The following is a 14,078-nucleotide window of genomic DNA, read 5'->3' as shown; positions in this document are numbered from 1 at the left end:
GATTTTGTTGCTAAGGTTTATAAATACTCTGTGCGCATAGGGGGATGTCTTCATCAGATTGGCCCTCTCTTTGTGTGAATAGCAATAATTTGATGTCAATAAGGCTAATGAAATCCTCATTCACATTCATTTAGAACCAAATCAGAAGCTTTGTGGTGTTCTGAAGTGGTCTTCCCTTAAGCATTTGAATTTTCCTGTACCATAAGACATGTTTCTCTCTCTTTTGTTTTGTGATTGATCATTGGAGGGTAAACACAGGCTTAATTGGCACACTTTGATTGGTGAGGCATATGAAGCAATCCCAAAGTGTGCTGATCAGAGCAATGCACATTCCCCTTAACATCTCAATTTGGCCCTTAAACTGTTTAACAGAACTCCCAAAGAGGATTGTGTCTTTACCACATCATGGACAAATCTACACAATCAATAACATCTCTTGTTTGGTAACTATCACTAGAAGTAAGAACAGATTGACTTTTTTTCTTTTGTTTGTTTTGCCACCTTTAGAAATCTCTGCTCCACAGACTGGTCCTCCTTGCCAAGATTTCTCCGGACCTGGCTGATAAAAGGGATTTAGCTGGTAAGGAAAACTGAGCTGGTTGCTGGCTCCTTCGGGGTGACTGATGGAACGGATTAGAACAAAGATCCCAAGCCTTTGTTGAATTTACTCCATATTACCCATGTTGGGTGATTGCTGCAAATATCTGGGAACCACAAATGAAAAGAGCAATAGTATATGTGAATATACAGACTTATTTTATAGAGAGGAAGCCTGTTTTGCTCACCATAAGCAAGCAACTTCATGCAGCAACTGTACAGTTTGCATCAACATTAGGTAAGTGAGGTGTTTTCCTCAGGCAGTAGACGACAGGAGGCAGCCAGGTAGAGGAGAGCCCACTACTTTCAGATAGACTAGCAAATCTTGAAAATTCAAGTAATTAAAGAAAAATCCAACTGCTGGCACTCTTATTCAAGTTCTGTGCAGTTGGCTCTTCATTCTGCATCCATGGATTCAACCATTCAAGGCTTGAAATTTTTTTGTAATAATTCAAAAAAGCAAGCCTTGAGCTTGCCATTTTATATAAAGAGGTGGGTATTTAATAGTATCTTTCTATATAATGGGACTTGACCAACCATGGATTTTGGTATCCACACCAAGCCCCAGCAGATACCGAGAGCCCACTGTACATGGAATGGGAGACGGTGCCTTTTTGACATTCACCTTGAGCAGCAAAGTATCTTACAACTTCATCAGATGAAGGTAGTATTAGCATCATGCTACACTTTACCTTCCCTTTAAGCACAGCCCACCGGCACCAATTACACGATGCACAGGTACTTCCAGTGGGGCTCCATGCTTAAAGGAAAGTGGAGCATGCTGCCATGGCAGCAACACAGGATGCTTACCATGTTTCCACTATGAAGAGGCAATCAACACCCCCCCCCCCCCGATGGTGAACTGGGTGAGTTGGGTGATGCAGGGTGTGGGGTGAAGGGTTCCCCATGCCCCTCGATGAGCATCATCAGAACTGCCACAATGCCTGGTGAATCTGTGATGAGGTTGTTGGATTGGCTCTGGGCAAGTGGTACTTTGAAGTATTGTGGCTGAGAATAATAGGACAGAGGAGGATAATATGGGCTTAGAATAAATAAATATTCAGCCAGAGATACGGTCTTTCTAAAACAACAAAACAAATAAAAATGCCCTTATATAAGCATGGGAAATCTGTGGCCCCAGTGATTCTCATTGTTTCAAGTTCCAGTTTCTCTCTAACCTGCTCTTAGTTTTGCGTCATAGCAAATACACCTGTGGAGGGTGGGCAAAGAGGCCATTGCATCTGCAGATATGTGATTCATCTGTCATTAAGCTATGCCTACTGTGTTGTGGTAGATTATACAAGGAATATTTCATTTCTCCCCAGAGTATTGGGAACAACTGTTTGTGAAGCTGCAACACTCTTATTTTCAAAGTGAGGGGATCACAGGCCTGCTGCTGCTTTATCCCACATACATTGTACACATCTTAGAGGTGAGTACTCCATCTTTTTCTCCCCCTCTCTCTGTTTCCATCTTCTTTTCTCTCTCTCTGTAAATGAGACACACGGGGAAGCAGCATGCAAAATCATTCCAGTATGAGAGAACTGTCAAGATGCAGTTCAGGTTTGGGAATGACTCATGGCTCACTTTCCTCAGGCTGCCAAAACAATTAATCGTGCCTACAGGTAGGGAAGACTCATCCTTAGCAGGCTGAGATGAATATGAGGTGAAGTCGCACAACTGTGGGATCAGGGCAGGCATGAAGAGGGCAACTGAGCACAGCAATTTAGAGAAGTGAGACATGCAGCTTCAGAAATGGCTGATGGAAAGCGGGGTGGCGGGGGGGGGGGGGAGAAGCAGCTTTGTCCCTTTTTGGCAGATGACCACAAAGTAAACAAGCAAGGAGACCAAAAATAACCACAGCGGACAACCTGACTCACATAGCCATTTGTGGAAATTGGCTTTCAAATCTTTTATTCTTCTCTGCCCCCTATATTTGAAAATTTATGCTCAGAGCCTAAAAGTTTGTCACTATGGAGACATAATTCCATTTTGGATTTTGGACTGAACCTTAAAAGAGCTCTCCAAAATGCCAGGCCCTATCCATCGAATACTTGCTTACTAAGTCAGCATCCATACTAACTCTATATGTGTATATGTGTCTTTGTCACCTGTTGAATTATGGAACCCCATTAATTTCATAGTATTTTCTTAGGCAAGAACTATTCAGAAGTGGTTTTGCCAGTGTCTTCCTCTGAAATATCGCCTAAGGCACCTGGTTTATGCTAGTGATATCTCATTCAAATACTAACCAGGGTTGATCAGCTCATTCCAGTCTACTTATGTAAGTGATTCTGCACCCTTACCAACTGTAGTTCAGCGGGACTTTCCTTTTCAGACTCCGTCTGCCCGTTCATTGGTTGCCTCAGAGAGAGAAGCAGTCTTTCTGCACAATCTGCTTCTTCCCCATCATTGGTCTTTTGTGAGCAATTTAAAGGCAGCCTCTCATTGTCTGTCACTATGGCAATAAAACACCCAAGAGTCCTTTGAAGTAGTGAGCTGAACTGAACATAGTTTGACAAGAAATCTCCCTGGTCCTTTGGAAACCTTGCTTCCTCCAACTGGTCCTGCTAATCCTGTAATCAAAATTCCTGCTCCATGGATTTGCAGAGGTCGGTGCTGGTTCAGGGGTAACTTCCGCAGCATCTCAGTTGGGCTGTTTCCTAATTCCACCATTTGCCTATTGTATGCAAAACAGAAGGCTTACTAAGGCCTCTTCTACACTGTCCTTATATCCCAGGATCTGATTGCAGGTCATCTGCTTTGAACTGGATTATATGAATCTCCATTGCCATATAATCTGGGATAAGCAGATAATCTGGGATCAGATCCTGGGATAGAAGGACAGTGTAGAAGGCACTTAAGAATGAAGGTCATGCTTGACTTTGGGTGTGTGTGTGAAAGAATGGCTGCGAGTCATGAATTTGAGGTGGGACCTGAAATCCTGTTAACATGGTCCTTTGCTCTAGTTTTGTGGTTGCTTGTTTGACCGGAGACCTCAAAACACTATATAGTCATATGTGCTTCCTCCTGGCATGTGAAATATATGATGGATTTCTGTGGCCCAGTACAGCAACCATAGCCAGTGAACTTTCCTTTCATAGGAGAGATTCCAGGTGACGTTTTAAATGTATGATCTTCCCTCACCAATTTCTCAGAGATAGAACTGAATCCAAGAGCTTCCACATGTAAAGCTTCTGCAGAGCTATGGAACAACAGTCTAATTCTGCTCTGCCAAAGTACTCAGTTCCCAACAACAGGCTGCTGGGAGTTCACTGCCTGTTTGCAGTATTTCTGCAATACTCTGACATTGCTAGTTTTTAAAAATCAGATTTATTCCTTGTCTTTCAGTCGTCCAGTGATATGCTTTATACTGTTCTGCGGGACCTGAGGGACATGGAGCAGCAGCAAAGGTGAGCAAATGGCTAGAAGAACCTTGACAGGTCTGGTTGCCAGATGAACAGTTTTTTCCCAACCTTGTGCCAGATGAACAGTTTTTTCCCAACCCTTTCCCTGCCCAGATGTCTTGGGCCCATTGTTGAGGATAATGGGAGTTGTAATCCAAAGCATCTTGAAGGTGTCAACTTGGTGAAGGTTACCATAGAATAATTCTGATGAATAGGACATTGTCTGAAGGACACAAGAAAAACAGCATTGGGATTTGGAACCCAAAGCAGCATGTAAGTTCATGGTACAAAAGTTAAAGACACATTCAACAGTCCAGACATTAATTCAAATGTTATTTAGATATTTTAAATTGATCTAGGTTTTTTGTTTTTTTGTTTTTTTGCTTTGAGCAAATTCTTGTTCAGTCATCTAGCTTGCTGGACTGATACCAACTTTAGTTTGAATTAAATAGAACAACATTTCTATGTGGATAAAAGGTGGGAGAGGAGAATGTTGCCTGTCTGGAGCAATTTAGAAATATTGCAAAGAAATAATGTTGAGCAGGCTGGAAACCCCTTTGTAGGGCCTGGCACTGAGAGACTGATGGGCAGCTGACAAATGCATAGCTTCTGGCTTGCCATCTGTTGTGAACCATCACAGGAAATGGGGTCATCCTATCATCTGATGGAACCCCTCTCATCCAGTGTGGCTATGGGACATATAGGGCTCCAGATGTTGATTTCTACTGCTCCTATCACTGTCCATCACTGACTAGGGTTGGTGAGGTTGATGGGAAGTGGAGTCAATGTTTGTATATTTCAGTGGTTCCCAACCTGTGGTCTGTGGACCACCAGTGGTCCACAAGAACTAGAATATAGTTCACGGCCTCACTGTTACTACACAGTTGCAACAGGAATGACCGGTCTCACTAAATTCTCTTATAGTGCCGAGGCTTATTAAATATGGTTTTCTGTGGGTGAGCAGATGGCAACTTCTTGATGGCATATGTTCTGTATCAGAAACTAGAGCTGATGTGGTCTATCCAATGCAATTTTTTGAATCAGCACCCCCAAATAACCAAACCAAATCTAAAGTTGACCAAAAACTGATTCATAACCCTTTTGGAACTAATATTGGAGAGTGGTTCCTGGTCAAAGTGGCTCCTGGTCAAGTGATTCCTGGTCAAAAAGAAGGTTGGGATGCACTGGTATATTTTAAGGTTTTAAATTGTATTGTATTGGTTTTACTGTAAGCAACTTTGAATGTCTTTTTTTTTAAAGAAAAAGTGGAGTAAAATGACAATGACAACAACCATGGGTTCCTCCACTAGACTTACAGTTAATACAGGGATCACTGAGTAATTGTATGAGAGGTCATATATTGTCAGGTGCAGAATGTCAGTATTTTATGGATCTTGCAGATTCTCCCTGGGAGTACTGAAATACTTGGGGTTGAACTTCCATTTTGAGGAATCTGATAATTCTGAGTCCGATGAAGAAGACCGTGCTAAATCCACTCTAGGCTTTAGGCTACCAATAGTTCTGAACCTATTTGAGGGATGGGGTAAACACTTTGGATGCTTTCTTAGTAAAACCAAGAGTAGGTTCACTTTCCTGCTGCTGTGGAAGCCATCAGTTGCAAGAATTGAAGATAGCCAGACAGTCACCCTCTCCTTGCAGCTCTTTCAGATCACCTCCTGAGCCATGATCTCTTTCTCTGTTTTAGAGTGCTGGTCCTGGATGCCAAGATCCTCATAATGTCCCACAATCTCCCTTCCCGGCTCTTCCAACAATGGCACTACAAAGTGCTGAATGTGCCAGAGAGACGCCTGGACCATGATGCATCCCAGGAGGAATCAGCAGAAACTCTTACCCATGAGTGCCTCACAGCACTTCTGAAAATTGGCAAGCATTTGCTCAAATATCCCAAGGTATATCCCCTACCCACCCTGCCACCCAAAGTAATTTTCAGATTGGACTGCAATTGAGTGCAAACTTCCTTAGCACTTTCAAATCAATTTGCAACAATAGAAGCCAGTTGAAGGCAAAGTGAGAAAGTGGGAGATGGAAAAAAAAGAAGTTGCAACATACTGAAATAGTGAATGGCAGACAATTAATTAAAAACATATTTGGCAAATTGATACCCCCCCCCCCCCAATAGAATTTGTGTCAGCAAAAGCCAAGTCATTATATGTTAGAAATGGGAAAATGTTGCCTCCACCACAATGTGTTATCTCTCTTGGAATTAATATCAAGCATTTCATGCTTGCTGCACCTTCTGTTGGACTGGAAGCCTTGAGTCAGTATGGTCAATGATGATCATGATTGAGACTTCCTGGAAGTTGAAATCCAAAAATATTACTTTTCTGACCTATGGCACAGAAATGGATTTCTTTTCTTTGAATGATCTGTTTGGTCATAGCCTGACTCCTTGGGGTCATCTGCTTAAAGAGCAGCTTCTGTCACCTAATCTTATTTATTTAGGTAAGTGACTGGCCTTTTACTTGGATCAGCAAGCAAATGGACTGAGCTATAGAGAACTTAGCATGTTGATAGGCCAGCGACAATGTTTGTGTTCTTAAAATGGAACATTTACCTAATGTTGTTCCTTTTCTGACCCTCAGAGTCCCAAGAACCTCCCAGACACCATCCTGGAGAAGGTACCAGAGCTCATTATTCCCCAGGACACCATCTGCTACCTGCTGACATACCAAGAGTTGCTGAGTCCTGCTCAATACCTGCAGTTCTTTGACTCTCCAATGAATATCCAGATGGACTCAGGTATAAGTCAAATTGTGGAAATAAGTGTTAAGGGTGGGAGAATGTTAGACGCTAGCCCATAGCCAGACATCTTTCAGCAGGAGGGCTTCAGAAGATAGTTATGACATACATTATCTGTGCTTGGCCTAATCTGGTGGGTGAGCAGCTATAGAATATGCCAGTTCCTACATTCAATTTAAATGTAACTGCAGAAATGAATTCTTGCAATTTAACAATGACAATGACACTGGTGTCTACATCTTCCATGAGCAGCTATGATATGTAGTGGTGGCATCAAGAATGAGAAGAGAGCAGCAAAATTAGGGAGTTATTACATATTTTTAATCCAGTTTTCTGTGTCACAGGCAGTAGAACAGAAGAATGCATAGTTCTAGTTCTGTTTGGGGAATAAGCTTATGTGATACCTTGAACATGTGTACATTACAGTCTGTAAAACAGCTGTGTCTGATATTGACATTTTGACGACAGGAGTTTCACAAATAGTGTTTTCCAACAAGCTGAAATAACCAAGGTGTGGCAGAAGTATGTTGGGATGATGAGAAAGGAATATAAATTATGTGCAGCAAAATTATAAGCAGTATCTCTGATGGGAATAAGATCTCACCCGTGAAATGCCAAAACAGCTCACATTTGAATTAGTTTCCCAAGGCAGTGGTGGCAGAACTATAGGCATCTGGTGCCTCAGAAAGACAACCTAGCCATGTATTTAGAAAGTCTTAATTATCTAGAAAATCTTAGCTGTTATATATAACTTATGATTTTTCACAGATGAAAAATGGATCAGAGTGCAAAAAAAGGTGTGGCCAGACAACAGGAGATAAAAGTTTTTAATGAACAAGAAAGCGATTATTTTGAGCAGGTGTACACTGGCCTTTTTGTACTGAGTTTAGAAGGTACAAGACTGGTATCTTCTCTCCTATCCTTCCTGATAAGTTAGTTGAGTACAAATTGCTTCTGTATTTTGTATGCAGCAGTTGAAGCAGACTGAGGACAACGGAAGAAGTGCAAAGAGGAAATAGCAACTGGTGGTGGGAAACTATGGAAAACTAGGGGGCCACAATAGCCTCCCAGAAGACTTCCACTGCATCTGCTTCAAAAATGTTTTTGTAAAAAAAATTGTCCCAAGGAGGGAGCAAGCATGCTGTCCATATCCTCTAGAGATTATTTTTGGACATTTCAGAACAAATCCCCAAAGGGTGAAAGTCACAGCCCTGGGTGACATATGCCCCACAAACCACACTCCACCCACCTCTGTTTTAAAGGTAGGGAATTATCTGGGACTTTCCCTGCCAAATAAGGTATGCTCCTGGAGAGGCCCAGTCCTATTCAGAACTTCATCATATTTATGAATTCTCTGTCCTGATTTGCTAGCCTCTGTGGCGAATCAGCAGGACAACGGGGCAAACCTGGTGCCCCACCTCACAGGCAACCATGCTTCCCCAACACATGTGGGGAAGCATCTCCATATGGCTTCCCCCTGTATTGGCCCAATTGTTCCTAATAAAACATGGGAAGGCTCCCATGTTGCCGGTGCAGTATCATAGGATGCCTGTACCCGATTGAGCCACGGAGCTCTGCTGGAAGTGAGCCTGTCTCATTTAATAGCAGGGTGGGACTCTGGCTCAACTGGAGTGAAAGTGTCCCAGGACGCTGAAAATTTATCATGTGCTGAAGTCCTAAATCTATATTTTACATGTAAAATATGAAATTAAACTGATACTCAGAAATTGGAGAAGTTAAATGAGGGCAATATATACAAAACAGTTTTAACAGTTAATCTCATATTTACTCCCCAGTCTGTATGCTGTTGAATCCTAGGATTTATAGTTTGGTCAGAGGCACCAAAGGAGGTTCCTCACCAAGGACAGTAAAAGCCCCTCCCTAAACTGCTAATCCCAGTATTCCATTGGATGTTGCCATGGCAATTAAAGTGGAAACATTGTTCTATAATTGTGCAGTATAAAAAGGTCCCCTGGTCTCTTGCATGTACAATTCACTAGGAATATTGGTACATGTTTGGTGAGAAAGGCTCTCCAAAGTCTTATCTGGGTTTTTTTTTCTGGAGAATCATAGCTCAAAATAATAAATGGGAACCATTTAAATGAGGAACGGAAATCTAAACGGTTTCAGCTAATTATTGCCTGCACTGGCTGGAAGTTGTATATCAACAACTCCCTACACCAACCCTGAAGTTGCTCATGGAGCTATCAGAAGTGAAGGAATTGAAAGTGCTGACCAGATTCTGGAAATTGTAGTCCTTCCATCCTCAAATACTGACAATTCTGGAGAAGGACCTCACTTCAAGGAGCCCTCTTCCTAACAGAAGACTCTTATTGTGCTCACCAAAGGAAAAGTGCTGAAAATGATGGAGATGGGGTGGATGTCGGTCATGTTTCAATTTAACCCTAGCCCCTTGGTACTTTCTGTTGTAGTTGTGGTTCTGATCAGCATGACCAATACTCAGGGAAATTGGGAGATCTGGTTCAGCCTGGAAGGCATTAGGTGTAGTACTGTTGTCCCTTTGTCTCTGGACATAGGGGCATGTATTTTACAGCTCCATAGTTATTGGATGGCTCAGTTGTGTAGCCTACATTCATTTCCATGGAAATAAGGGAGTTATTTTCACCTCAAAATTGTTGCATGCTTTCTCTCATTAGGTCAGAGAGAGGCTGTAATAGTAAATCTTTGACTTCTTTTTCAGTGAATATATTTCCTAGTCATTGTTTGGACTCACAGCTGCCAAAAGACTTCACGATGACCTAGCTGCCTTTGTGAGAAAGCAATGAGCAAATACAAAGAGCAGAGTTCAGGAAAGAGTGAGGGCAGGGCACAGAAATGAAAGCCAAATGAATAGTGGGACACAACTAAGCAATCCTGCAGAATGGATTTAAACCACTATGGCAGCTGAAATGCTATAATATTTTTTATATCGAAGAATGGTTGCCAATGCTGAAAACATAAGGCTCACATGACCTCATGTGGAAGGTGGGCTTCTGTTCTGAGGAGGACCATGAGTAAGATTCTTTTATGAGCATATTTGCAGTGGAAGTCTTGGATGTCGAAGGCATCCTCCTTATAAGAATGACAGAGAGAAAAGTTAAAAGCCATCCTAGAAAAATCATAGATACCAATGATGAAAAAAAAAAGTGTGGATAAGTGGGATTTTAATATGGAAGGATGGCACAGGGGAGAATTCCCCATTTTCTGGTTCTGTGCTTTTATTTGAGTCTTCTTTTTATTCTCCGACACCAGGGGAGATCATAATCACGGATCTTTTGTATCACACCAGATTGGTACTTTGTGTCTCGAACATTCAGTCTTTCATCACTGAGGGTCATTCTAAACTTTAAAGGAAATGTGTATTGCCTGCTATTAGCACATCTCTCCCTCCAATCACAGTCACTCCTAAGAAAGGCATGCCTCAGAAATCAGACTTGCAAATTAGACTTGCATTTATCTTCCAGTGAATATTCACAAAACAACACACTTAATCTTGACAAGGCGTAGACTTATGGAATCTCATATGTTAGACATAACAGATGTTTTTACCAGTTGGGAAAAATGGCTTCGAAATACGGATTAGGACTACTCTTTGGTTTGATAATCATACTGCTGCAGAAAGAAGCAATTCTGCAACATTTTTCTCTTTCTATTTTAGTCAGTAGTAGCCATTTCTCAGAATCAATGCATAACAGATTGAGTTCCTGCCTGTCATAGGAAGAATTTCATTTTCCCTTTCATGATGGGATTCTTCAGTAAGACTGAGCAAAAAGAAATAAAAAACGGTTTCATCTTTCACAAAACTCAAGTTGAGATAAATTGGTATTGGAATTTATATAGCACTTCTTTGGTTGAAGGGCTTGTGTTTCGAAGTGAAGATCCAACCACAGTGTAAGTTCTTCCTCATATGCTGCAAAGAAAGGTACAGTACAGCACATAGTAGATTGCCCAGTGCATGCTGGCATTTGCATGGCACTCTCCAGTGCATGAGTAGAGTCACTTATTGTTAGATTAGACCAGGGGTCCTCAAACTTTTAAAGTGGAGGGCCAATTCATGGTCCTTCACACTGTTGGGGGGCTAGACTATAGTTTGAAAAACTATGCACACCGCACAATTTTAACCAACATATACTTACCAGTATTTCAATGGGAAGTGTGGGGCCTGCTTTTGGCTGATAAGATACTGTAGAGTCTCGCTTATCGACATAAACGGGCCGGCAGAACGTCAGATCAATACAAATTTGGATAATACGGAGTCTACTACTATTACCTATCCAACATGATGCTAGATACCTAGAATACTAACAACAGGGACTCAAAGGGTTAAGGCAAGGTAATGACTTGGGGCTAGAGCAGCTCAGCAGTAAGTGTCCAGATGCAGAAGAGGAGCATGGAAATCACAGAGGGAAGGAGGGATGACATTTCTGCTTCTGGCCCTGCCTCTCTCCCCACTTTCCTCTCTCCTCCTCCTTGTCTTGCCTTTTTCACTTATTGGGAGTTAGAGTTGGGGAGCACTCCTTTAATTGAAGGGGAAATGCTGGAGGAAAAGGGAGGCATCAGATAAGAGCGTCAGATAAGATGGAATGTTGGATAAGTGAAGGTTGGATAAGCGAGACTCTACTGTAGTCAAGTTAATTAGGATTGTTGTTGATGTGTGCCTTAAAGTCATTTCAGATTTAGGAAAACCATGAATCTGAAGTTTAGGGCGTGGGCTGGATAAATGACCTTGGAGGGCTGCATCCTGCCACCAGGCCTTAGTTTGAGGACTCCTGGATTAGACTAATATCACCTACTAGACAAGAGAATGGCCTTCATCTGTCACTCACATTAATGCCCTTGCTTTCTGCAACAAAACCAAGAGTTTGTATGTTACTGTTCTATATTGTATTCATTGTGCTGTAATAAGTGTGAACAACACAGATATATACCTTGTGGTCCTTATAAGAATGTGAATCTAGTTTTGTTCCCCCAAGTGTACTATAATATATGCAGACACAGAAGAAAATAATCTGATGGATAAGTAAGATCAGAATATATTTTCAAGTTATCCTCCCTCAAAATGCTTTGTTGCAAACTGCAAGCTAAAGTCACACCATGCCACTTCTTGTGCTTGTATGTGCCATTTATAAAGTTTGCACCAGCCAAGAACCAATGGTGCACAATACAGCTAGTAGTTAGGAGCCCCCAGTGGCGCAATGGGCTAAACACTTGTGCTGACAGGACTGCTGACCAACAGGTCAGCAATTCAAATCCAGGGAGGGCAGGTTGAGCTCCCTCTGTCAGCTCCAGCTCCCCATGTGGGACATGAGAGAAGCCTCCCACAAGGTTAGTAAAACATCAAACATCTTGGTGTCCCCTGGGGAATGTTCTGGCAGACAGCCAATTTTCCCATACCAAAAGTGACTTGCAGTTTCTCAAGTCACTCCTGTCATGAAAAAAAACTAGTAGTTCCCAACCTTTGGTTTTTCAGTTGTTTTGGACTCCAACTCACAGAAATTGCTGCCAGTTTACCAGTTGTTATGAATTGTGGGAGCTGATGTCCAAAACGCCTGGAGGACCAAAGGTTGGGCACCACTAGTGTACAGGATTCTGTTGCTTCCACCAAGATTAGCAATCCCATTCTTGCTCTTGTAGCCTCCTGTGTGTCCTTAATAAAACGTCTACTTTTAAGGTTTAAGAAACCCTTTGAGTAGATGTAAGGCACCACCAAAAGATGCAGAGGAAGGGGAAGGAAGTCCTGATTCCAGTGATGTTATATACCAAACGACGTTGATGAACCTTGGCTAAATGGTCTGAGACATGATCAAAGGTCCAGAATGTGCCCATAGAAAGACCAACTCACTCTTATAACACTCTTTGACTTTTTCTATGCTAAGGTCATCTGTCTCTTATGCCATTCCACCATGAGGGCAATTAGATCTGTACAATTATGAGTACATTAGTTATTTCCGACAATATTGTTGTTGATGATAACAATGATGGATACTTAAAAGTTGTAGGAGTTCTTGCAGTTTAGCAAACTAACTTGGTATTTGTAGCAAGCACAATATCACCTCCAGTTCTAACTGACCCTCATGATCAAAGGTGCCCCGCAGACAGGGAAATGGGTGCTTGTTTTGTCTTCTCAAACAATAATATTGCCTGCGTTGTCCAGAGTGAATAGGCAGGCAGGCAAACTGCCTAGGTAAGCTCTCCAGCACCATGAAGCTTTTCTAATAACCTATTCCTTCTGATTCTAAAAGAGTGTACATGGCCTCTGTCCGAGCGGCTAAAAATCCATTTTGACTGGGCTGCTGTGAAAGGAGTCTCTGCTATCTGAGGAACAAGCCAACAAAGAATGGTCTTTGCAAGACAGTACTACTACAAAACTGCAATGTTGAAATCCACGGTGAAAGAGAACAGCAAGCACTGGAAACGGGAGGAAGAGGAAGTCCCGTTTTATAAGAAACATGAAAACCTCAACATTGGTTGTGGAACTGTAGACCTCATTCATGTTTAGGATCTAGTATCAATACAACTTTGTTTTCAGTACAAATTATATGTTGTACAATGAACTGGGTCAACTATGGACTTGCTTGAAGTGACAAACTTTAAACTGACAGCATCAAATGGTGAATGCACATGCTAGTCGGGACTGCACAGGCGTGTATGGTGGCTAGAGCACCAGAGGCAGGGTATTTTTTCTCTGCCAAGGGATATTTTGTATGTCTATAAGATATGCCTGTAATCCATAAGCCTACCTCTTGGAAGCCATAGAAACAAAGATACAAAGAAAAAGAAACCCATGCTGCTTCTGATGGTAAAAGTTACTGACATGTGCAATTACCCTGTTTGTCATTAACCACCTTATAGGATAGTCTTCCCCAGTCTTGTGCTTTTCAGATGTGTTGTGCTACAGTTGAATGATCTGAACTCAAGGTTTGATAAAGCTTCTTTAATTACTGGAAATTACATTGTTATGCATTCAACTTTTTGTTCTTGTGGTCTGTGGTTTGTCACAATGCTATAATTTAAACCTGCAATAAGAACAAAGCTGACTTATGGATAATGCCAGATATTACCTGCAACATTTAAGGAATGTCTCAACTTCTGCTAAAGAAAGAGTTATCAATCAGTTCTAAAGAACTTTATTTCCTTATGTTCTTTTTGTTGGTTTAGTTCCCCTCTCCAGCTGTTGGCATGGCTAAGTTTTCCATGGGAGAGAAACAACAATGTCATTAGGGAAAAGAGCTAAGTCTTTTGAGCAGAGGAGCTTGGAATAAAAAAGGCTAACTACTTCTGTAATTTGGTATTGTTATCTTAACAAAATGGAGG

At 41.7% G+C, this 14,078-nt stretch overlaps 1 protein-coding gene across 4 annotated transcripts in view; it reads left to right on the top strand.

The window, feature by feature from the left end:
* The window catches only part of LOC132768521 (testis-expressed protein 47-like), a 32,365-nt gene extending 18,650 nt beyond the window's left edge, over nucleotides 1–13,715 (top strand). The window contains exons 2-8 of one of the 4 annotated variants that reach the window (XM_060764494.2): nucleotides 508–580; nucleotides 1,923–2,029; nucleotides 3,949–4,010; nucleotides 5,710–5,914; nucleotides 6,608–6,764; nucleotides 10,622–10,686; nucleotides 13,007–13,086. In XM_060764494.2, the coding sequence (XP_060620477.2) occupies nucleotides 508–580; nucleotides 1,923–2,029; nucleotides 3,949–4,010; nucleotides 5,710–5,914; nucleotides 6,608–6,764; nucleotides 10,622–10,659 (642 nt within the window). In that variant the 3' untranslated portion in view covers nucleotides 10,660–10,686; nucleotides 13,007–13,086. Of the gene's footprint in view, nucleotides 1–507; nucleotides 581–1,922; nucleotides 2,030–3,948; nucleotides 4,011–5,709; nucleotides 5,915–6,607; nucleotides 11,627–13,006 lie in introns of those variants that run through there. The other 3 variants (XM_060764497.2, XM_060764495.2, XM_067463822.1) reach the window with 3 other exon arrangements.
* The last annotated feature ends 363 nt before the right edge of the window (nucleotides 13,716–14,078 follow it).

This window comes from Anolis sagrei, chromosome 2 (assembly GCF_037176765.1).
Source record: "Anolis sagrei isolate rAnoSag1 chromosome 2, rAnoSag1.mat, whole genome shotgun sequence".
In the NCBI taxonomy this organism is placed as follows: Eukaryota; Metazoa; Chordata; class Lepidosauria; order Squamata; family Dactyloidae; genus Anolis; species Anolis sagrei.
This window is presented reverse-complemented; position numbering and strand designations above follow the sequence as displayed.